The sequence below is a fragment of the Triturus cristatus genome, chromosome 11 (assembly GCF_964204655.1).
Source record: "Triturus cristatus chromosome 11, aTriCri1.1, whole genome shotgun sequence".
Lineage (NCBI taxonomy): Eukaryota > Metazoa > Chordata > Amphibia > Caudata > Salamandridae > Triturus > Triturus cristatus.
The window spans coordinates 53470821-53496451 of NC_140594.1; the positions used below are offsets into that span (position 1 = coordinate 53470821).

Below are 25631 nucleotides of genomic sequence, written 5' to 3' on the forward strand. Positions count from 1 at the left end.
GTTCAGCGTCATTACCGAGACTCGAACCCAGTCTCCCAGGTCCGAGGTCGAGCGCCCTAGCCGTTAGGCCAACGCCTCTCCCTTTCTTGTTCTTTTCTGAACTCCTACGAAAGGGATCTAGTGATTGTTGTCCCTCAAGGAGAATAGATTCAGGTGTGTGGCGCCTTGAAGAATCGCTGATGCGGATTAAGCTTCAGTTGCTCAATAAGTTAGCAAGAGTCTCTCCCCTCTTTCCAGTTATTTAGGACCGACAGGGGCTTCATAGTCTGCTGCAAGTCACAAATCGAATGTAGGCCTGAGACTTATTTCAGCTTGGTAAATGCGATTATATTGAATTTTCTAATATTTAATATGCATTATCTGTAGAGTGATGAGCAAAGAGTGGTAACAGGAAGTTTCAATGGAGAGAAGCCCCCATGCCTTGAATTGTTTCACCCAAACGCCGCAGCATTACTGTAGCTTTCTGACCCCTCCCTTAGCACACAACAACAATTATACATGTGCGCTGGAGGTACACAGAATGGGACTTTGTGGTCCAGAGGAGCACCTCATGGGCTCTCTTTAACGAGAATGACTACTATTGGCGCGCCAGGTTGAGGAGGACAGTTGTAGAGATATTGTTGATGGCGCCTCAACAGACCTTTACCTGTCTGTGTGGGGAAGAGTCGCCTACTGGCCTCTCCTGCCTTTTTAAAGTTATTCTGCAACGGAGTCTCTCGCTGTTGCATATGGGACTGGAATGTTGCAGGTTTGCCCCCTTAGGCATGTGTAGAGAACGTGGAGCGCGTGTGACCTAGTTGGCCATCGCTTCGCTGAAGGCCGGTTTGTATTTCCTGCATTTAAGTGGTATGTAAGGAGGAGGATCGGAGGGACTGCACAGACATGATGAGATTTTAATTGCCGGGCTCCCTCAGGACATTCCAGCGGTCCTTTGTAGTGGGTCAGACTTATGAATGTTAAGGAGACCAAGGGCCTCTTTGAAGCTAGGGACTTCCCCCAAGGCCCAACTGTCCTACTGGGCAATCTGGCAATGCCCGAAAGGCTGGCCTGACCAGTCCGCAAGTGGGTCCATTTTGTGGCGGTTTATGGGCTGTTTTAGGGTCTGGTATGCATTTTTCCTCCCCGTTCATTTCCTTGCAATGGCCACAAACTTTGCCTGCAGCAAGCTTAAGTGCATGCAGTCTCCCATATCTTGCGAAATGTCCTTTACAAAATGTTTTGACAAGTTCAAAACTGACCGGATCTGCAAATGTGGACCGACCACTTTTTTGGCTATTTCATTTGTTAATGGGGGCCACTTCTAGTTCCGGGGCCTATTTCTGTCTCAGTCCGACACCAACTTCCCACCCATTTCTTTACTGCCAATTGTCTTGAAGGGGTAACACCCAACATGTACTTACGTGGGGCAGCCTCCCTAGCGTTTATACCCTTGTTTTGGATTTCTGCTGCATGGACATTCCCGGCTGCACCCCGTCTTGGTGCTCATACCGTATAACAAAAGCATGACTTGACAAATCTGAGTTGAATAAGCACCGGGGCAGAGCCGGCCTTAAAACTGAACTACTGGAATAAAGAAAACTGTCTGCCACTTCAGTGGAAAGATGTCCGAGACGTCCAGCTGGGTTGGTGAGTTTTATCTACCAGGAATCCAGGGTCTCCTCAACAGTGATGACGGAGAAATTCTCTGTGCACCAGGTTTGGGGTACTAACCACCAGTTCCCCTTGTCCGCTTTGGGATCCAAGACCTAGAAACTTCACCGAGACTGTCTGGAGAGGCTGCTTTCAAGGAGAGACCTGACCCTGCTCAGAAGGGGCACTGGAGGTGCACTTGCCTGAGGAAAATCATACTTAGAAGAAAGGGAGCTGTAAAAAAAAAAAGCAGAGGTGTTGAAGAGATCGCATCAAGGAATGACTTGCACCGCTCTGTGAGGGTAAGGCCCAGGGATCACAAATCGACCCTTTAGTGGGAGTGAAAACATGTATTCCACTGGACGAAGGGTGGGAAGGAACTTGTGACCTGCAAGTTCTTTTACACAATTAAAGAGCCAAGAAAGCACATAGTGCTGAAGATTAGACTGCAGTCTGTGGTTCCTATAAAGAGCAACTCATTGTACTGGAAGAGAACCATATCCTAGAGGCTTGCATTTGGTACTGAATACTCATGAAGGGCAAACTTCTAGCTTGTTTGGGGATGGGTTGTGTGTCTGGGCCCTAGGAAGAATCCAAGCTGGAAGACCATAAAGCTGTGAGTACCACAATTCCAACTCTACCTCATTGGCTGGGGGTGGCTTTGCTTACAGCGCTGTAGGTGTGGATCACGCTCTAGACAGAAGCACTGGAGAGAGTCACTGCTCCACAAATTCTGTAGGACCAACACGTCTGCTAGAAACTTCTAGTGGCAGATTCCTTACCTTAGAATTATTCCCAGGCGTCAGACTGGATCTGTAATTTTGTTAATCAGCAGTACCCCTGCACGCTTTTAGGTGGCACCATTCAGCTCAGTGTGGTGTGCCATTTGCAACGCTTCTGTAGGTGCCACCAAGGTGCGCTGACGTCCATTCTTTTCTTTCCGCATCGGTCAGTGCAGGTCTGGGAAGAGCTACCCCATAGTCACTTTTTGACTAAGATTTGATCAAAGTTTTGTCAGTCTTTCGAGGCCTTACCTCCTGGTGTGGCAGGAGTGTAATTTAAGAAGGCCGGCTTCAAGTCCTGCAGCACGTGCCACTGACAGATGTTGCACCTTCTTTGCCTCTGGTCCTCGAGCGAGGCCATGACCCGAAGGCCTGCTTGGTTTGCTGCACCATGCATCTGAAGCCCTTGAGAAAGCAATGCATCAAGCTTCTGGTGGCTCGACGAGCAACTTCTTGACAATCCAGGTCCTGGTTGAGAGGAAGGTCCTGGGAGCAGTCGTGGAGTCTGAGATCTTCGTTCAACTCCCAAGTTGTCGAGCCATTCTTGTGCTTCGGCTTCACCCCATCCGTCATCTGAAGGCCTGGCGTCCCTCCACTAAGATGCCTACTGTTCGCAAAAGGTTGTGGCATGGTGTTCAGAAAAACACATTGAATCCCTTTCGGCACCCCTTGCCTAGGTTGTTCTTTTTATTCTCTTGCCCAGCAAGGCTCTGCTCTGGGCACTCTCATGGGCCATCTCTCTGCGCTCTCTAATTTTTGGAAGTTGCCTGATCAGCCATCCCTTTTCAAATCCCCCATTGTAAATAGGTTCTTAAAAGGTGTACAGCATATGTTCTCCCCCTTTGCCCTTTATCATGCCCCTGTGAGATCTGAATCTTGTGTTGACATTTCTTATGTACGCTTCCTTTGAGCTGCTTCACAATTGCTCCCTCGGGCTCCTTACCATCAAGACAGCTGTCCTTGTTGTGATAACATCTGCCCGGAAGGTCAATGAGCTTCAGGCCTTTTCATCTAAGCCTCCGTACCGCACTGCACCATCCATCCTGACAAAATGGTGCTTTGCATAAGAACTTTCTTTCTTCTGAAAGTGGTCACTCCACTTCACATGGGCCAGTCCATCACTCTGCCTAGTTTTAATTTTCCTCCACATCCCTCTAAAGAAGAAGAGCGACTCCACAGTTTGGACCCAAAAAAAGTGTTGTACTACCTTGACCGCACACAAGAGGTCAGGGTGGGCGACCAACTCTCTCCGTAGGCCAGTTGAAGCGAAAAAGGGTCTAGCTGTGCAGAAGCGGGCCATCTCCAGATGGATCGCGCTCTGCAGTAAGATCGGCTTCGCATTCGCCAAAAGCAACCCTCTGAGGGTTTGCGTGCTCATTCTACCAGAGCCAAAGCTGCAGCCGCTGTGGTAGCACGCTAGATTCCGGTCCTGGATATCAGCCAGGCAGCAATGTGGGCCTCCTTGCACACGTTGACTAAGCACTATTGCCTGGACAAATTGATCCGTCGAGACCAGCTCTTCACCAGTTTGGTCCTGCAGGACTTCCTCATGTGAAGTTGGTCTGCAGACCCACCTCCTGAGAGGGTATTGCTTAAGTATTTATTCTAAGGCAAAGAATCTGCGACTAGAAGTCTCTATCAGATGAACAAGTTACTTACCTTCGGTAACGCCTTATCTGATAGAGACTCTTATCAGGCTGCAGATTCCTTACCTATCCACCCATCCTCCCTGCTCTGCAAATGGATTTCTAGAGACCGGGCTTTCCCCTTTGAGGGCCGTAGTGCTCCACACCAGTGATTCGTGTTCTTTGTGGCTCCGCGCTTCTGGCTTGAAAAATTGCAAAAGTATTTGACGGTGTGCTTGGGTGGCGCCTATATAGGCATCTTGAATGTCGCTTCCGGCACAGACGACGCCGTCGACACCACACCGAGCCGAAATACATTACCTGCTCATGTCAAAAATTCTGGATCCTGTCTGGTGCATAGGGAGACTTCTATGGTAGGGAATATGCGGCTAGATAGTCTCTACCAGATGAGGCGTTTCCCAAAGTAAAGTAACTTGCACACCAAAGCAGAAACGTTGGACTCCTACTTAAAACTGAGACAAAGCACAAGCTCTAACCCTCTTACAAAGCTACAGTCCAAGAATACTCTAACCCATCCTCTCCGTTCCTTCCAACACATCTCACACGATGAATTTATGGACCTGGTCAGAGAAAGCAGGCCTGCCGGCAGCCCTTCTGACCCTTGTCCAAAACAAACTTTCAAGACGATTCTTTTAACAACCTCTGCTGCCACTCCAGTAAGAAGAATCATCAATGATTCCTTAACTACTAGAATATTTCCAGTAAAACCCAAAAAGTCCCACATACGCCCTTTACTGAAGAAAACAAACTTGGACCCGCTGAACCCTGACAACTACAGACCCATTACAAATGGACCTTTACTGGGCAAACTGATAGAAAGAGCAGCGTTCGCCCAGATGTCACAATTCATTGAAGAGAATCACATACTTTCAGACTTCTAACAGGATTCCGTCTGGGAAGAGGCACTGAATCGGCCCTCCTTGCCATCTGGGATGACCTGAAGAATACAGTTGACTGCTACGGGGTTGCTGCGCTACTCCTCTTGGACCTCTCGGCTGCCTTTGACACGGTTGCCCATGACACTCTGAAACAAAGACTATGAAGCTGGCATAGAGGGGGCTGCTCTAGACTGGATCGCGTCCTACCTTCGAAACAGAACTAATGTCATCTATACCCCACCTTTCGCGTCCACACCATACTCCACAAAATCAGGGGTCCCTCAAGGCGCTATCATCTTGCCCATGCTTTTCAACATCTACATGAAGTCATTACTGGTACTGATCAATTTCACCTCACGTGTTATAGCTATGTAGATGACCCTTGAATACTCCTTCACCTGGAATGCCCCAAAGACATTGTAAGATCCCCAATTTTCAGTTGTCTCAGAGCCGTGGATGATTTGGAGCCATCTCAAATTGAATGCTTCCAAAACGGAAATACTAATGTGTGACGATTGGAAACCTTATGACCCGCTTGCTGCCTGGCCTGATGAACTGGGATCACTGCCTAAAGTATCGAAGGAAGTAAGAAACCTCGGAATGACTTTGGACTCCAAGCTGTCGATGAATGCCCACGTGGACAAACTAGCAAGATCAAGCTTTGTTACTACAAAAACGCTGCAACGAATTTTCCCTCATTTTGGATGTCCAAACAAGGTCCAGGTTACCTCTTGTTCTGTCCAAACTAGATTACGCCAATAGCCTCTACTACGGATCACCTTTATCAACCATGAAAAGACTACAACTAATTCAGAACTCTGCTGCCAGACTACTCTTGCATATCAAACCGGGAGACCACATCTCACGTGCCTTGAAAGCCCTGCATTGGTTACCGGTTGCCCGAAGATCCACGTTCAAGCTACTTTGTATCAACCACAAAGCGATACATGGAATGGGACCACTCTTCATCGGGAATAAAATCACCAAACACATTCAACAAAGCTCTAAAGGGGCATCTCGCCTCAAAATCCCAAGATCCAAGAAAAAACATGGGTGGTACATCCTTCTCTGTTCAAGCAGCCAAACTATGGAACTCTTTATCCCCCAACATAAGAGCCACCGACAACCACCGTATCTTCAGAAAACTACTCAAGAATTAGCTCTTCCCCACATAAGCACCATACAGACACAGAAATTTACAGCATATCCCTCTGTATATAAGCATTTATTTTCACTATAGATATGTACCTATCTTTGCGTATTGCTTTATATAAACATGTAGAATAATTGTAAAAAAAATATAAAATAATCTTTGGTCTACATGTACTTGCTTCCATTGTGCATCTATGTACCTTCCATGTACTTGGATCTGTGTGTTTGTTACTTTTCTCCTAAAAAAGCATATCCAATGATCTGCCCAAAGCACATCCAATGAACTACCCTATTTCTCATCCTGCACCTCTATCAATATCTTTAATCTCCTTTATGCATCTACATACTTTCAATGTGCTTCTGGATCTATATATTTATCACTTTCTTCTAATTTAGAATTTCCAATGCACTACCCTATTTCTCAGCCTATACTTCTTTCAATATATCTTCTAGCCCAACTTTCTCACTCATCTCAAACTTCTTTATACTACTCTTTTAAATGCACTACCCTATCTCTCACATTATACATCTATCAATAGATGCTCTACATCCACTCTCTCGTTTATCACAAAGCCCCCAAAATAACCCTTTCTAGACTCGCCCCTACTCTACCCCCTCCTTGCATCATCTGACACCTCTTTTTAATATACAGATCCCGCAAACAAACCTTTCTAAACTCTTCCCTCTGACTCTTCCCCTCCAAAACCCCCTTTTACTCACCAAAATCCGCCTCCTACTGCTAAGACCTCCAAAAAATTAAAAAAATCCTTCAGTCTTCTATCCCTCCACTATCCTTTTCAATCAAAATAAGTCTAACCTGTTCACTTCTTAAATTACTTATTCCACTATACTAATTCATCATTACTCCTTTATGGGCTCCAGAGTAGCGTGCTACTTGCCAATAAAGCGTTTCAACACCCCATCAGGGTTACAAGTGCTATACAAATGCAAACCTTTTTCCCTTTTCTACCCCTCCCCAACCCTTCTCAATCCAAATAACTGACTAACATATCCACCACTCAAATTCCCGCTGGAAACTCTGGCTCCCTGACTAGGGTCTCTCGGTGACTGGTCATAGTAATACCCTAAATGGCTGTGCCCTGGGTGCCGCATAGGCTGCTTCGCTCCAAATCACACAGACACAGTGGTGGTAGCCAGTGTAACGTGTCACTGCGCAGGTCTTGTGTACTGCATTCCTGGAAAAGAGCTCACAAACCACTTGTACTATTGAGTACAATGAAAAGTAAAACCTTGAAAAGCTAGGCTAGTGTTCATTAAGGAAATAGTTATTGTTGCAAAAGACCGAGTTAGCAGAAACAATTGGAAGGAACCTAAGGGAACCGAAGGGATTGAATTAGTACCCTGTGCATTCATTCATTCACTCACTCACTCATTTATGTTGATGGAGATTTTTCAGCCTGATTGAGCATTCCCAGTGACTGAAAAACGACACCTCCTTTGGAAGGGTTTGTGGTCTCGACCTCCCCTGGATGCATCATTGAGAGCGGAAACGCGCTCTCCTGCAGAGCCCGGCATCAGTCTGCAGGGAATCTAGAGTTGTCCCACCCAGAGGGGGGTGTCTGAAATGTTGAGTCTGTGTGTGCTATGTGAAGTCGAGAAAAACCACACCTGCAAAAAATAACCAAAAATGTAAAGGGAGAGCAGAGCAGTTCCAATTAAATGTCCTACAGAGCCCTGTTTGCCAGTGTCAAAAATAACTCCTAGGAGTAACAACAAGTTCATTCTCTCACAAGGTATAAATCACTTCAGCACGTTAATTAAAACATTCTTTGAGATTAATGCCCCCTGCAGCGCTCGTGGAATGTAATAATGCGTAATCTGCGATTTATCGTGAAGGGCTGAGCTGTAACCACACACAGTACAATGTGGGAAGCAGCCATGTTGAAAGTATTTGCGCCAGACAGGCCACAAATGATTGAATATTCAGCCAATCAGAAGGCTTCGCCCTCCTAATGAGCCGGCATTTTGTTGGAATTAGTGTGCTCTGTGGCTCACTGTATTTCCACATCCTCCTCCTCTTTTGCAGCAAAGCTATGCTAGGGAATCTGGATCCTATGACTTAGGAATTTGCATATTTCTAAAAGAATGTGCAGGTGCAAGTTTCATGTTCATAGTGTCGCTTCCCATTAGCGAGTTTCCCACAGAGGCCGTCGGAGAGAAGCCCAAACTCTGCCTTCATTGGGGACTTGTTGGAGCGGCTTGTGATTGGAAGCTCCCTCGGGCTGTGTTTCTCCCTCAATATTGAAGTGACCTCGGCTGTCCACAGTGAGCACATCTGTCATTAAATGTATAGCTAGCATGGGCTGGGTCACCAAAAGTGGTCGTCATAGGTTTACTTCTCCATACAGATTCATCTATTTACTATCGACACCTTTCAACTCCCCACACCCACCACACACCACACACCAGGGAGCTGGAGCTGTTTCAGTGCACTACAAAGTGAGGGACCCCAGGTCTTTGCCTCCGAGGAGCCCTTGGGGCTGAATAAGAGCCATGGGGGTCCAAGCGGTGGCCCAGGCGCTTGTATGTATACTACTGAGTGAACGATTCTGCATTGGGTGCCTGAGAGCCGATCACTCCAATGACATTTCCACCTAACGTTCTGTATCTCTGGGCGGCGGTGGTCTTTCTCCCTGGTCTCACCTTCTGCAATGGATGTATTTTGAATGCATCTCTTGAAAAACTCCAAGTAACAGCGGACACTTCTTTGGAGCCATCGTCTAATTGAAGGGGCTCTTCGCCACTACGCCAAGATCGCAAGAAGAAAAAAACCCAAGAAAGAGAGTAAATGCGCACAGAAAAGCTAGTCGGACCAATGCTGCCATCATGGGCACTGGGATTTGACAGACAGCGCTTGGGTTGTAGCATTGAAGAATTGCTTCTAATTGTCAGGCCTCCCTTCACACCATTAGGGATGATTGAAAACTCTCTGTTCTCCCCCTGTTCCAGGTTTATGCATCTAAAACTGAGATCCTCCTGTTTGGCAGAGACTCACCTCTGGGGTAACCACTAGTGGCCGCCGGAGTTGGGTAGTCCGCCTGCGCCCAAAGCTGCCGTAAAAAACCTCGGCACCCGGTTGGACATTGCAGTCTGGTTTGAGGAGCAGGCCAAGTCTGTGGCAGGGCCCTGCTTCGGCATTTTGCGCGGCCTTCAACCCATTCTTGCTCTGTTTGACCACATGCGCCAGCGGGCTGTGCAAGCCACGATCCTGGCTAGGTTAGAGAACTGCAACAGCCTCTTGCTCGGTGCTAACAAACCTGTGACAAATAGGCTCCAACGCGCCATGACCGCGGCAGCTCGCACCTTTCAAGGGTGCTGCGTCGACTCCACTGGCTGCCTGTGGATCAAAGAATGCGGTTCAAAGCACTCTGTGCTACTCAAAAAGAACCGGCGGGCTCCGGCCCGGTGATGCTCGTAGACCTCGGCCACCACTATATTCCTTCCCGCGCTCTGCGGATCTACTACCGATGCGGGCGCCACGGTTCTTAGAGCCAGAGTCGGAGGCCGCTCATTCACAGTTTTAGCTCCTCCTTTATGGATCTCGACGCCTCTCTGTATTAGGAGCATCCCCGATCTCTCGGCGCTTAAAGACATGGTTGTTTCAGTAGCTAAAACATCACACGCGCCTTCTCCCTGATCCTTGGCGCTGGGACAGCCACGCGCTCTACAAATCGCCTAACAACATAACATAACCTTCTGGAGTTTCAGCCGCTGCTCTGGTGTAAATGGATTTCAAAGATGATCTGAAGGAGGACAAAGAAATGTTACTCGGCTGTAACCCAGACTCATCCTGGGTCTCTTGGCCGAGAGCTGGAACTTGGTTCATTAAATGCCTGCACCTGCCTTCCAGTCAAAACAAGGGCCTAATGGGCGCTGCTGGCTTCTGGGACGGTGGGACTGCTGGATGCTTTTACATTAAACGTTAGCCGAATCCGCACATTAACCTGTTATGTCCCACTTTCTGCGTTTTGTTTGGAAGACGATTAAAAGGGGCTTTTCAGCCAAATGTATCTTACAGGCAAATATGCATTTCCATTTAGCTCGCATTGTTTCTTAAAGTCTTGCTTTTTATGAGAATTTGTGTACGCGCATGTTTGCTGGGATACTGCAGACAGGCAGAGTTGTTCTAATGAGTATGAACTCAAAGATGACCTGATGGAAACTCTGCTAAGGTGGAAGTAACTTTTTCATCCAGTTTTCAACCATGTTTTGTTTAAAACAATTTATAGTTCTTGCTCATGGTTGGTTTTACTGTAAAGGGCTTTTTTGTATTGCTTTGAGTTCGTTTTATCACTTCGTTTTTTCATTCTCTATAGTGTTGATGTAAAATATTTTTGTAGAAGTATAGAACTGTTTGTATGTACCTACTTGTTCTGCTCCAAGATGTATTCAGCTGGGTTTTCACGTGTTGGTGAATTACTGGGGGGGTTTACTGTTTGCCTAGGCTGGTAATCTAGGCCTGTACTGGTAGTAACCATGATCTGAATTCCAATGTGAGAAAGTCTGTGTCTGAATTTGGCCTTGAAGCGCCATTTTCTGCGCTTGACCACTTCTGCCATTTGGGTCTTTTCAGCCTGAAGCCTCTTGATGTGGAGTTCATGAAGGCGCTCCATGGAAAAGTGAACATTGTGCCAGTGATCGCCAAGGCGGACACCCTGACCCTGAAGGAGCGAGAGCGGCTCAAGAGACGGGTGAGTGGTCCTGCCTTTTGGGGTCTGTGGGAGAGTTCAGCTTTACTTGGCTTGTAGACAGTTTCAGATCCTTTCTGACTGTACTTTACCAATGCTTGAGGACGGCCCCGCCCATAACCTGGTCTGATCCCATCTGAGAGCTTCCATTCTGTGCTCACCGCTAGCAAGCTCAGCCCTGGCCTGGGTTCCTTCTTGTTCACTGCGTGGGTGTCTATGAAGGGTTCTGTTGCTCCCCTTAGATGCTGCGGATCTAACCAGAATCGTGTGTTCAATAAACCTAGTAACACTGCGTTCCCTCCATCTCATGTTGATGGCACTCATCTGTTTTTGCTTGTGATTAAAATAGTTTTTGGGATGGAAAGTTATTTGTTGATATTCGTAAAGCTTTTTAGGCATCAGCTGCTTCCTCTGTCCTTGCCGCGCCTCTGGCAGTGATGCCTCTCACGGCCACCTTGTGTTGGCATCTTTCTGTTTCATGTGGAGCGCATCGTGGCCAGAGCAGCTATTCCTGGCCTTGGCTACCGCTGGCCAGCCTCGCAGAGACCACGGAGTACAAATGGGCGAGCAGCCCTGGGCTGGCTCCAACAATATTGACGGAGCAGCAGCAAGAGGCCTGATTTCTGTTTTGAGAGAGTTCTACAAACAGACTCCTGGACATATCTGTTTTCAGAGAGTTCTGCAAACAGACTCCTGGACGGTGCCATGGCCTCTCCGGAGCAGGGAGCAGCCTTCCCGGCCTGAGCCAGGGCTCTGTGATCCTGGAATCCAAGGAGGACAACAAGCCCACGCCACTCCCTGGCATTCCTCTTTGCGGTGTCAGCCCAGGGCTTGGATGGGGGCCAGTGTCCTGGGGTTGTAGTGGAGTGTGGATGTCCTGCTGCAGCAGGGCCTGCCGCTCCCTCGCTCCATGAGGCCCTGGCCGGCACTCCCTGCTGGCACTCCTCCGCCACTCTTGTTCTTGGCCAGACTCCTCCGGTACCCAAGGGGATCCTTTTCTGGTACATATGTTATCATGAGAGAACAAAGCAAGGATTATCATTTTTGATGTATTCTTATGGGACCTCCCCCGCTTTGAAAAGTGAGCACAGCTGCTGTGCAGAGCACTGTGGGTGGTGTCATGAAAAAGCGACTTGACATCCTGGCTGTGTAGAGGGTTCATTCAGTAAGGCGCGCCGGACCAAGCGCATTACGGTGCCAAGTGAATACTGGTGTTTTTGTCAATACTGAACGTCCCGCTTTCACTCTTTCAAATAGTACACTCTGGTAGTAATATTTTTCTTTAGTCAGAGCCTTTGTACAGCACAGTGCACACCGCTAGAGTAGTGTTTGCACTACAAATATGACCAGACCGCTTCAAAGCAACTCTTTCGTATTAAACAGGTCAGATAAAAAGAACTGCTTGGGGTTGGCTGGACGAATTGATGGCATTCACTATGACGGGCAGGGGCGAACCATCACTGTAGTTAAGGCACTTACCACCCTCTAGTAAATAGTCAAGTCTTAATTATATTATGTTATCATTTTTCTGAACAGTGCATGGCACATGACTGTAACCGTGGCATGCATGGGGAGGCAAGAAGACAGAGGGCACTGCCTAATCTAGAGTTCACCGCCCACAGTCAGTCTGGTGGCGACATCGGACTCTGTAAACCCTTCTTAGGTGGCAAAGCCGTTAAAATGTGGAGCCAGTTCTCAAAAGGTTGCAGTAGGGGATTTGACTGACTGGAAAGGGCTCCTGGTGGACGTTGACCACCTGGACGAACGATTTAAGACCAGTCTGTACTTTACTGCCTTTCTAAAGTTCCCATGACCCTCCAAGTGTCTGAAATGAAGCAGGGAGTTCTGGAGTTCACATCTGCGTGAGACCGCATGGCCACTAACTAAGGCAACCTAAAAGCAGGGCTCGCAGAGAAGCCGAGACTGGAGGAGACGAGGGTTTCTTGTGAGGGCATCTTCGCGATGGGGAGAGAACTTCGAAGGGCGGTAACAGAATAGAAATAGATCATCTTGGCAACGAGGAGCCAGTGGATTCAGGTGAAGACCCGCTATGGTTTATATAAATTTTAGAACCAATCAGATTGCAGTGTTCAGCAGTCTTTGGCGTTTGCGAGTGGGAGACCACCGTAGAGGCCGCCACTCTAGTCTGGAGGAGATGAAAGCACTCACGATGTTAACTTTTGTGGCGGAAGAAGTTGAGTGCCCATAGGTCTGATTCTCAGATCTCTCCTCTGCCTTTCACACGTTGTGCACTTCTGTTTTTGTGCACCATCTGGGACGTCAGTAGTTTGGGTGTGGTACATTTCTTTCCTCTCCTGCTGGAGCAGTCGGTGTTGCTGTCTTCATTACGCTCTAAACAGATTCCTGTCCCCACTTTTTTTTACTTTCTCATTAACATTCATCTGTTGGTGGTCGATATAAAATCTTCTTGTGTGGAGTCACTGTTGTCACCAAGAGGATAATCCCCTTGTCCAGGGTTTTGATCGCCCTCTAACTGAGCTTCCGCACACTCTCCAGCCTAGCTCCTTCGCCCCCCAGGCCTGTAGCGCTCTGCTGAACCTCCAGGCATTGTCTTGGGTCAAGACAGCTTGTGGAGTCCCTGCTTCTGGTTCAGTGAGATGGGACCTTCTAAGGAGACTCTAGTGTCCGACGCCTTGGTTTCTGCTGCGATAAGGAGTTGTTGGAGGTGAATTCTGTGGTCGCCTCGTGCTTGCACTCAATGAGGTTCTACCTTTACATCTCTTAGCTCTTGCAAACCCCTGTGATCGGAGCCGCGGTCCGATCGACTATGGTAGCATCTGTTCACCTGGGCTCCCTACGGGAATTTTCCAGAGGTGCCCTGACTGAGTGCAGAGCCCTGTGATCGTAGCCCCAGTCCCACGCAGGGTATACTATGGTAACGTGTGTTCACCTGGGCTCCCTACGGGAATGATTCAGAGGTGCCCCGAGTGAGTGCAGAACCCTGTAATAGGAGCCGGGGTCCTTCCCAAGGTAGACCAGGGTAGCATCTGTTCACCTTGGCTCCCTGCGGGAATGATCCAGAGGTGCCCCCGAGTGAGTACAGAGCACTGTGATAGGAACCGAGGTCCTACTCTGGGTAGACTATGGCATATGTTCACCTTGGCTCCCTGCGGGAATGATCCAGAGGTGCCCCCCGAGTGAGTACAGAGCCCTGTGATAGGAGCCGAGGTCCTACTCTGGGTAGACTATGGCATACGTTCATCTGGGGTCCCAGCAAGAATGATCCAGAGGTGCCCCGAGTGAGTGCAGAGTCCTGTGATAATAGCCAGGGTCCTACTCTGGGTAGACTATGGTATCATACTGCAGGAATGATCCAGAGGTGCCCTGAGTGAGTGCAGGGCCTTGAGATAGGAGCCGGGGTCCTACCCAGGGTAGACCATGGTAACATCTGTTTTGCAGCGTGAATCTTTCTGGATTCACTATGCTGTGCATTATTCCGCGATCTTGTGGTTGGGTCCGGATTCGTAGTCTTTTCTTTGTGTTTTTTTTTTTTTTTTTTTTTTTTTTGTAGCCCAGGTGGGCGTCGACGTCCACCATTTGGTGCACCTCCCGTGACGTCGTCGTGCTTCCTGCGGAAGTCCCACCTTTGGGGCGCCATCTTCAGATTCTTTTTTCCGCCGTTGGGTCTGGATCGTCATCGGGAAGCTCCAGAATTACACTCGAAGGAAGAAGGAAGAAAAGCGAGTTTCGTCGATAGAATCACTAGAAGATATCAGGAAAGGAAGAGATTTCATCAGGAGCGCGAAGAGAGGAGGACCAGCGCCCCTTTTCTTCGACGGCCTTGGAGAATGCACGCTCAGAGACCCTGAGCGCAATGGACAAGACGCCATTCAAGTTCTGCCCAAACTGCCACCACAAGTTCGCGCAGAAAGACCAGCATCCGGTCTGCAACCTCTGCCTACCGGTCGATCACCAGAGTATCGACTGCAACGCCTGCTCAGCCTTCGCGCCGAAGACACTCAGGGTGAGAGAGCGGCAGAGAAGAGCCAACATGGATGGCAAGGGGAAGCCCCCGACGCTCTACGATCTGGGCCTCTCCACGGACGACGAGGACAACGTCGCCGAGACAGCCGAAAACTTCACGGTCGTAGAGACCGACAAGAAAAAAGAAGACGAGGTAAGAGAATCGTCGAGCGCAAAACAGAAAGTACCTCGACAACACGAGGGTGACTCGAGAAAATCTGAGTCAAAGTCCACGAAGGGAGCCCCGGCGCCGAAAACTTCGACGTCCAAAGGGGGAACCACGGACAAGAGGCCGAGCGGATCCTTAGAAAAGGACTCCCTGGTGCCGAAAGACGCCGAAAGGCAAGGGTCGTCGAAAGCATCCCATGAAACGGGCCGATCGACGCAGAAAGAACGTTCGACGTCGACGCAAGTTTCATCGAAAAGACCCGCGGTCGACGCCGAAGGCATCTCCGAGATGGAGAAAAAGAAGAGGCGGCTCGAGGCCGAAATGGAGAACATCCTTAAAAGGAAGAAGGAGTTCGACGCCAGGATGAAGGAATTCAAGATTCCAACGGTTTCATCGGCGGACGTCGGTGAGGTCGAAGACGAGTTCGACGCCGAAGGGCTGACAAGGGATCTCGAAGAGGAAGAAGAGCCCTATTATGAGGGAGAAGCCGAGGAAGAAGACCAACGGTCGTTCTACGAATCGGCGGCATCTACCAGCAACGACGTCGAATGGCACGATCTCGACACCGAAAACCCGGAGGAGCCCGTGGACACGTACCCTTCGAGGCCTTCGCCACCCGACGACATCGGGGTCTACAATATGGTGGTCAGGAGCGCAGCAATGGCCTTCGGCGTCAAACTCGACGAGGAGAAGCCGAAAGCCGATTTTCTCGTCGAGACACTGCTCCCCATCCAGACAAGGAGCCAGTTCCTCCCCATGCTACAAAGCGTGATGAATCAGGGGAGAGAAGCCTTCAAGGAACCTGCGACCTGCCGGTCGATCACGCCCAGGACAGAGAAGAAATATAAGCACTCCTCCCTGGACCCCCCTTACATCAAGGGTAGCGTGACCGCGGACTCCATCATAGCCTCCACGGCCAGGAGAAGGGCCAACGTACCAGCAACTTCGGGCCACCTCCGGATAAGGAGAGCAGGAGGATTGACCTCACAGGAAGAAAGGTCGAGAGGAACGCCGCAATGCACTGGCGCATGGCGAATTCAAATGCACTCCTCAATAGACACCAATACCAGCACTGGGATGAGATGGGGGAGCTAGTAAAGCACCTCCCCGAAGAATACCGCCAGAGCCTCTCACCTGATAGACGAAGGCAAGAACATCGCCAACTCCTGTATAAAGACGGCGTTGGATGGGGCAGAGACTTCAGCAATACTCATGGCCATAGGGGTCACAGAGAGGAGGCATGCATGGCTAAGAATCTCGGGATTCAAACCGGAAGTGCAGAACAACATCCTTGGCACCCCCTTCAACGGAGAGACACTGTTCGGAGCAACAGTGGACGACAAGCTCACCCAGCTGAAAAAAGAAAACGAGACGGCGAGGTCCATGGGGGCCCTACAGCTGAGGGGAATGAGGCGAGGAAATCCCTCGAGGAGACCCTACGGTAGGGGAGGAAGCCAGCAGGGGACGTCGCACCAGGCGTTCCAACAAAGTCAGCAGGGTGAAGGTCACGGACAAGGTCAGCAGAAGCAAAACTGGCAATATCAACCTCGGGGCCAGTCCTTTCGCGGGAGAGGGAACGGACGTGGCCAAAGGAGGAGAGGGGGCGAACAACCCTCGACGAAGTGACTCAGCACGCAAGAGGACGCCTACCCTCGTCAGGACCCCAAGGGTGAGGCGCAAACAAGTGTCATCAGGGGGAAGAGAAGATTCAAGAGCCTACGAGCATACGACACCAGTAGGCGGAAGACTGAGGTTCTACCTTCAGGAGTGGCGGCGTATAACCACAGACAAGTGGATACGGAACGTTGTGCAGTACGGGTACTGCGTAGATTTGGAGAAAAGACCTCCAAACAGGAAACCAAAGGGAAGACTGAGATCGGCCCAAGAACTGGCAATACTCAGAGAAGAAACGCGGAAACTCCTGCAAAAGGGAGCCATAGAGACAGTGCCGTTCAGAGAACGCAACAAAGGGGTCTACTCCAACTACTTCGTGGTTCCGAAGGTAGACGGCGACCTCAGACCCATACTAGACCTCCGTTACCTAAACAAGTTCATCAGAACGCAAAGGTTCAAAATGACTTCACTGCAGGAGGTTCTGCCACAGATAAGAGAAGGGGACTTCATGGTCACCGTGGACCTCAAGGATGCCTACCTTCACATCCCAATAAACAGAAGGCACAAGGCCCTTCTAAGATTCAACATCGAACAAGAACACTACCAGTTCACGACCCTGGCCTTCGGATTAAAATCAGCACCAAGGGTCTTTACAAAATGCCTGTCGGCGGTAGCGGCGCACCTACGAAGGCAGGGAATACATGTCTACCCCTACTTGGACGACTGGCTGGTCAAGGCAAACTCACGCGGGAAGTGCGAGAGGCACGCAAAACGCGTAACAGACACCCTCACGAATCTGGGATTCTCGATCCACTGGGGAAAATCATCGATGGAACCGGAGCAGGTGAAGATTTTCCTGGGGGCAAAGATCAACTCCCGCAACAGTACAGTAGTGCCCAGCGACAGGAGGACAGAGGCTCTACTGAAGGAGGCGAAGCTCTACCAGAAGGGGCGAGCTCTGACAGTGAGGGCTGTGAGCAAGATGATGGGGATGATGGCGTCCTGTATCCAGCTGGTGCCGAATGTGCGCCTGCACATGAGACCATTCCAGGAATGGCTACAACAGCAATGGTCACAGGCAAACGGAAGTTGGGAGGATCTAGTGGTTGTTACGCACGCAGTGCAGGAGGAGATAACTTGGTGGAACAGAGGCAACATAACAACAGGGAGAAGCCTGACACCACCAATCCCAACAGTGACCATTACCACGGACGCATCGCAGAAGGGATGGGGAGCGCACATGGACAACCTCAGAGTGAGGGGTCTATGGGCCCCAGCAGATGCGGTCCGCCATATCAACTACCTCGAGTTGAAAACAATCCTACTAGCCCTGAAGGCGTTCCAGAGACACCTGTTCAACAAGAGGGTGTTGGTCCAAACAGACAACACCACGGCGATGTTCTACATCAACAAACAAGGGGGGACACAGTCGTTCCCACTCTCATCCCTAGCTCAGGAGATTTGGAGATGGGCCATACCTCTCAGGATAGATCTACTGGCAATTCACCTACCGGGGAAGGACAACGTGGAGGCAGACTGGCTAAGCAGGCAGACCTCAGCATCACACGAGTGGGAGCTCAATGGCCAGGAAACGGAGAAACTCTTCCGGAGATGGGGGACTCCCACAATAGACCTATTTGCAACACGCCACAATGCAAAATGCCAAAGCTTCGCGTCCAGGCAACCAGATCAGCAATCCAAGGGAAATGCCCTATGGATAAGCTGGTCGAGGACATTTGCCTACGCCTTTCCACCGATACCCCTGTTGCACAGAGTACTCGACAAGTGCAGAACCAGCAACATGACTGATCCTGGTGGCTCTGCAGTGGGCGAGGCAGACATGGTTCTCACAAATTCAAGAAATGGCACAAGGCGACCCATACAGGTTCGAGAGGAGGAAGGACCTGCTCTCAATGCAAAACGGAGAGGTCCTGCACCCAGAGCCAGAGACCCTCAACCTGGCGGCATGGCTCCTGAAGACCTAGAGTTCGCACACCTAAGATTGCCGCCGAGCACGATGCGAGTGCTACGGGAGGCGAGGAAACCAACTACACGAAAATGCTACAGCGCAAAATGGAAGAGGTTCACTGTGTGGTGCCGGAAAAAGGGCCTGCAAAACAGAATGACAAGAGACTCAACAGTACTGAGGTACCTCACACACCTTCTAAAGAGTAACCTCTGCTCGAGCTCACTAAGGGTACACCTAGCGGCCATCGTGGCCTACACCAGAGGTGAAAACGGTGGAAGTTTCTTCAGCTCGCAGGTGGTGAGGAGATTCATGGAAGGAGCCAAAAGGATGGCCCCCCCGAAAAGGTTGCCGCCGCCGGCATGGAATCTGAATGTGGTCCTGACGGAGCTCATGAAGGCACCGTTTGAACCCATTCACAAGGCCACACTGCAGATGTTGACTATGAAAACAGCCTTTCTGGTGGCCATAACCTCACTACGCAGGGTGAGCGAGCTTCAAGCACTAACGCTGCAGGAACCCTACATTCAGATTCACAAAGATAGAATAGTCCTGAGAACGGACCCACACTTCATGCCCAAGGTAGTGTCGGCGTTCCACATGAATCAGAGTATTCAGATACCAAGTTTCTTCCAAAACCCGGCTACAAACGCAGAAAAGGCACTGCACACCCTCGATGCCAGAAGAGCGGTGATGCACTACATTGAGAGAACCAAGGAACTCAGGAAGTCGAAACAGCTGTTTGTGTCCTTTGCTACTAGCTTCATGGGTAGGCCAGTGACTAAGGGCACCATCGCAAGGTGGATTGCCCTCACTATTCAATTCTGCCACAAACAGGCTGGACAGGAGCTAGCGGAGGGGCCGCAGGCGCACTCCACAAGGAAGAAAGGGGCCACCGTGGCCTTCCTGGCGAACACGCCCATCCAGGACATATGCCTCGCGGCAACTTGGGCATCTGTGCACACGTTCACGAAACACTACTGCGTGGACATTCAGATGAACAAGGAAGCACAGGTTGGACAGAAGGTGCTTCAGCACATTTTCAACGACCAACGCTCATCTACCACCCAGCCGCCACAGAATTAGGAAAACCGCTACAAAGTCTATGCACAGCATAGTGAATCCAGAAAGATTCACGCTGCAAAACGAATAGTTTCTTACCTGTCGGTGTAGTTTTGCAGCTTGAAGATCTTTCTGGATTCACTAGCGAACCCACCCACCTCCGCCAGGAAGATGAGGCTGGAGTGAAAGAGGGGGTAAAATGGAAAAGATCAAAGAAATGAAAACATACAGATAAAGGGACAAGAAGGATTAATCAATCGCCTAGGGTTAAAAAAAAAGGAAAAAAGAACCCGAAGATGGCGCCCCAAAGGTGGGACTTCCGCAGGAAGCACGACGACGTCACGGGAGGTGCACCAAATGGTGGACGTCGACGCCCACCTGGGCTACAAAAAAAAAAAAAAAAACAAAGAAAAGACTACGAATCCGGACCCAACCACAAGATCGCGGAATAATGCACAGCATAGTGAATCCAGAAAGATCTTCAAGCTGCAAAACTACACCGACAGGTAAGAAACTATTCGTTCTCCTTGGCACCCTGCAGGAATGATCCAGAGGTGCCCCGAGTGAGTGCAGAGCCCTCTGATAGGAGACGGGGGTCCTACTCTGGGATACTCTATGGTATCATATGTTCATCTGGGCTCCCTGCACGAATGACCTAGAGGTTCCCTGAGTCAGGAGTATGGCTGTCAGGTTTGTATTCAGCCTCTGTACGTTTGATCATGGTTGATGCGTGTTTCTTGCTGTTGTGCTGGGGATCCAGTTTACGTCTGCTGTCATATTTCTGATTTCTACATGGACGGCCTGTAAGTAGCATTTTAAGAGTCTAATTCCATGTTCCTTCACATGCCATGTGATCAAGCTTTCTGCTTTTGTTCACTGTTCCCTTCTTGTAGGTCAGGACTTTTCTGCATTGTCCCTCCCTTATCCTAGGATAGCTCCTAGAAGCCATTTGACAGATGATTAGTCACAGGAGTTTCCACAAGTCCCTGATGTTTTTCCTTGTTTAGGTCTCTGCCAGGCAAACAGTTGTTTTCTCTTTGGGCTTACCGGCCGCCCATCTCCTACCTTTGGTAAACTTCAGCGCCGCTCTCATTTTCTTTGATGCTGTTTGTCATAACATGTGGGCCCCATGACCTCCTCTTGTTTGACCCTCCTATGGAGCCTGGCCAAGTGCATGTCTTCTTACACTGCTCCTGGTTTGCAGAGCTATTTTTTTCTTTGTTTTGAAGAACTTCATAGGCGTACTTGTGTTTTCAGGCCGTCGCCCGTGTACACATACACACATGCCACTAAAATGCATTCACGTGTACATAAATGCATTTCTTTAAAAGTTGTTAAAACACAAACAGCACTTTTTTTGTTTTTTTACACAATCTGTGGGTTGGTATTGGAGAGCTTTCTCCGTCGTCTGTCTTGCCATAGCGCGAACACAAGCCAATAGTATTGGAGCTCTTTAAGTGCTCATCAGTTACATCACAAAATAACACATTCATTTTTGTCTCTGATCCTGCTTCAGTTAAGGGTTTTTTCCCTGTTGCTTGCCATCACCCCATCCCCTCCTGCTAGATGCATCCCCTCACTACCTCCCTCGTCGCTGCTGCTTTTTTATATTGCACGATTCAATGGTATTGGAGCCCTAGTTCCGCTAACACCAGCCGGCGGTATTGTAGCACTTTAAGTGCTCACCACTTAAATTAGACAATAACATTCATTATCGTGTGCAGGAGGAAGCGTAAGGGACTTGCCCAGAATCACAAATTGTTCACCCGACCCAGAGATTTGAACTTGGCTTCCCAGTTCCCCTCTTGGCAGCTCTGGTCGTTATGCCACACCCTCGCTTCACTTCAGAGCTTCTCATCTGTTTCTCACTATCACTTCCACATTTGTTCAGCAAGACTCTGCCAACACCAAATGAGCATGTTTGACAACCGTCTGAACTTCCTACCACACGCCAATCAGATATCCTCTTCAGCCTTTCATAAACTTAGGCTCATCAAAAAAATTCTGCCCTTTTTACCTGAAAACTTGGCGCAAACGCTGGTAAGCTCCCTGGTGCTCTCCACCCTAGACTATTGCAACGCTTTGTTTCTAGGGGCCCAGGAGAGAGTGTTAACAAAAATGCAGTCCATACACAACGCGGCCGCCAGGCTCCTAGGGCGAATCCCCAAATTCCATCCGGTTTTACCCACCATGAAACAACTTCATTGGCTTCCGGTGAGGAAGAGGATTATGTTCAAAACCTTGTGCCTGGTATACAAGGCTTTACACAACGCTGTCCCAGCGTTCTTCACTAAGAACCTTACCCCCTACTGTCCATCCAGAGCACTGCGCTCTTCCAGCTCCCTGGACCTGGTGATCCCCCGAACTAAATCTGTCAACTGGGGTGACAGAAGATTTCTTGTGGCTGCTCCAAAATTATGGAACACACTGCCTCATCCCATCAAGACCAGCACGTCCCTCTGGTCTTTCCGAAAAAACCTCAAAACCTGGCTTTTTAATCATTGATCTCCCAGTCCCCTTGTTGGCTAAACATTGCAGATACTTAGCGCCGAGATGCCCACGGGCCTTTGTTTCGCGCTTTACAAATGTCAAAATAAATAAATTGGCAAAGCCAATAGATCGCAGCAACACCAGAGCTATTGGCCTTGTCAATGTGAATGTCTTCTAGCAATGTTACGTAGCAGCGCGTCTGCTGCTCAGCGTGGCTGAAAGTCACTGAAAAAACTACTTGGTGTCAAGGAATATTGGGAAACAAATCCATCTCAGCCGGCGCTAAAGGCAGTCATCGAGAGAAGCGTCCGGCTGTGGTCTTTCCATTCTGACAGGGCAACACTGTCTAGAAGGAAACATGCCTGGGCGGTAATTTCCGATTTTTAAACCGGGGGTCGAATCACCTTATTTATCAAGCACGTTTGCACTTTTTTGGAAGCTAAAGTTTATGGCCCAGAGGATGGGGGAATGGCCTGTGTTTTTTAAAGAACCTGCCCGAATGGCGCCTCTCCAGTGCCAGTACCAAATGCAGGGGGTGCGGCTCTCACTCTGAAGCAAAGGCGCACACAGCCTGCGCATGTCCCGCTCTGCTCATTGACGGAAGGTCCTTACTGCGGGATGAATGGAATCAACTCGGAGTTCGAGCATGTCGACAAGCCATGACTGCTGCCTTGAACTCCGACAACACGAAGCTGAACATTCGGGTCACAAAATTTAACAGAGCGGCCAGATTGTTGGGAAAAACCAGCGCCGCTAATCTCCTTCAACCTGGCTGCGCTGTTAACGCAGCCTCAGACTCATTCCATGAACTCTTGACCACTCAGTACTGTCTATTGGAACATTGTCTTTTGCCTAATATTAACTGTTACATTTCTTTAGACTGCTTTTAAAAAAACTTTTGCTTAGCTGTTCCTTTCTAGATTAAAAAAAAAAAGTGACGCTTCGACCGACCCGATACCCCAGTTTCTGAACGTCATAGGCAATTAATTAACTTTAGGATATTTTAATCACACTCTCCTATTTTAGATTGTCCTCTTATTAATTTGAGTCTTTTAAAGCTTTGTTTTCTGTACATAAGAAGCGTATATCTTTTTTAAATACAAAAAGGAAAATTGGAAAAGTTTTAGTAACCGCACAATAAAGAATTATTATTATTAGTTCACGTACAAAAGGACCATGAGGAGACCGCGCAGGTCATATCGTTGCTCTCTTTTTTGCTTGGAGGGGCAGGGCAATAAACTCCACATGGGGGTGAAGAGACCCCATCTACCCAACGGGTGTGATTCTGGGCTTTCAGTAACTTCCAGCTATGCTGAACAGAAGGCGTGCTGCTAGACAACATGGCCAATAGCTTGAGCTTTGCCAATGCTCGTTTGTGGCTTCTCCTGGCACATGTTTTTTCTGTCACCCTTCTTACTACTATTCGCATCAAGATGCATTTATGTGGGCGTTGCACTTACGTGCATCTCCTACAATGCTTTGGCTGGGCTGCTTCTAAACTGCGAAGGCGCTTGGAGGCCTCGAGGCCGATTCTCCCCGTACATTCCTGGTAGAATGTTCTGCGGAACGCACTAAAAGGTGCCCCTCGTAGCTAAAACCACTGGTGTCTAAGTGGGATTCTTCAAAGCGCATCCCCCATCTCGCTGGTCTTATGATGCCAGGGGTTCAAGGGAGGGACAGTGATGGAGGGCAGGGGTTCAAGGTAGGGACGGCGATGGAGGGCAGGGGTTCAAGGGAGGGACGGCGATGGAGGCAGGGGTTCAAGGGAGGGACGGCGATGGAGGGCAGGGGTTCAAGGGAGGGACGGCGATGGAGGGCAGGGGTTCAAGGGAGGGACGGCGATGGAGGGCAGGGGTTCAAGGGAGGGACGGCGATGGAGGGCAGGGGTTCAAGGGAGGGACGGCGATGGAGGCAGGGGTTCAAGGGAGGGACGGCGATGGAGGGCAGGGGTTCAAGGGAGGGACGGCGATGGAGGGCAGGGGTTCAAGGGAGGGACGGCGATGGAGGGCAGGGGTTCAAGGGAGGGACGGCGATGGAGGGCAGGGGTTCAAGGGAGGGACGGCGATGGAGGGCAGGGGTTCGAGGGAGGGACGGCGATGGAGGGCAGGGGTTGGAGGGAGGGACGGCGATGGAGGGCAGGGGTTGAAGGGAGGGCCGGCGATGGAGGGCAGGGGTTGAAGGGAGGGACGGCGATGGAGGGCAGGGGTTGAAGGGAGGGACGGCGACGGAGGGCAGGGGTTCAAGGGAGGGACGGCGACGGAGGGCAGGGGGGCAGGGGTTCAAGGGAGGGACGGCGATGGAGGGCAGGGGTTCAAGGGAGGGAAGGCGATGGAGGGCAGGGGTTCAAGGGACGGACGGCGATGGAGGGCAGGGGTTCAAGGGAGGGACGGCGATGGAGGCAGGGGTTCAAGGGAGGGACGGCGATGGAGGGCAGGGGTTCAAGGGAGGGACGGCGATGGAGGCAGGGGTTCAAGGGAGGGACGGCGATGGAGGGCAGGGGTTCAAGGGAGGGACGGCGATGGAGGGCAGGGGTTCAAGGGAGGGACGGCGATGGAGGGCAGGGGTTCGAGGGAGGGACGGCGATGGAGGGCAGGGGTTCGAGGGAGGGACTGCGATGGAGGGCCGGGGCTGACGTTCTTTCAGTGGCTAAGGCTTGCTGACAGCGGCTTGGAATATCTCCGGGTGGTGCGGGAAGGGGGTTCTCTGCCGTGATCCAGGGCACGTCATAGTCTCGTAATAGCGATATTACTCAAGTGTTCGGTAACTCCATTCATGATCCAATCACTTCCGTCGACGTCCGTCACGCGCGGGGGGGGGGGGGGGGGGGGGGGTGATGTCATTCATGCGTCCAGAGCCGGAAATGCTCATTATGCTGCAGGACAATTGCCCTGAACGATGAAAGCCTCCTGGCCTGAGGTCAGCCTCTGGCCAGCTGCGGGTCCTCTGGAGCGGGTCATCCGTGCAGCGGTCGCAGACAGTTTTAGGGCGGAGCACCAGGGGTTTGCAGCTTTTGCGTTTTTAGGAGCGCTAAAGGCACCCAGACTTTCTTTCGATATCGACATTAGCTGTGATGCAAGCTGGCCGCGACACATGAAATCAGGGTGGTGCCTGATGAGGCGGCCGTTTTTGCACCTCCACCCCCCCCCCCCTCCTCCTCAGATTCTCTCACTACCACCCGGCAATCGTGCCCCTCTCTCTCCCCTTGCCCCTCTCTCTCCCCTTGCCCCTCTCTCTCCCCTTGCCCCTCTCTCTCCCCTTGCCCCTCTCTCTCCCCTTGCCCCTCTCTCTCTCCCCTTGCCCCTCTCTCTCTCCCCTTGCCCCTCTCTCTCTCCCCTTGCCCCTCTCTCTCCCCTTGCCCCTCTCTCTCCCCTTGCCCCTCTCTCTCCCCTTGCCCCTCTCTCTCCTTACCCCTCTCTCTCCCCAGCCCCTCTCTCTCCCAATCCATTTCATTTGTTTTAAAGTGCGCGTAAAGGCTGGCTCATATTAGCCCTCTGTGCTAGACACAACTCTGACCTCTACTCTCTCTAGCAGGAACATTAACCACAAGAGT

At 50.3% G+C, this 25631-nt stretch overlaps 1 protein-coding gene across 3 annotated transcripts in view; it reads left to right on the forward strand.

The window, feature by feature from the left end:
* SEPTIN2 (septin 2) overlaps nt 1-25631 on the forward strand; it is a 321415-nt gene that overhangs the window by 102977 nt on the left and 192807 nt on the right. For all 3 annotated transcript variants that reach the window (XR_014970433.1, XM_085633398.1, XM_085633399.1), the window contains exon 7: nt 10682-10799. Coding sequence is in view for 2 of the 3 variants with exons in the window: in XM_085633398.1 (XP_085489524.1) it covers nt 10682-10799 (118 nt within the window). In the remaining variant the exon portion in view is untranslated. The remainder of the gene's footprint in view (nt 1-10681; nt 10800-25631) is intronic.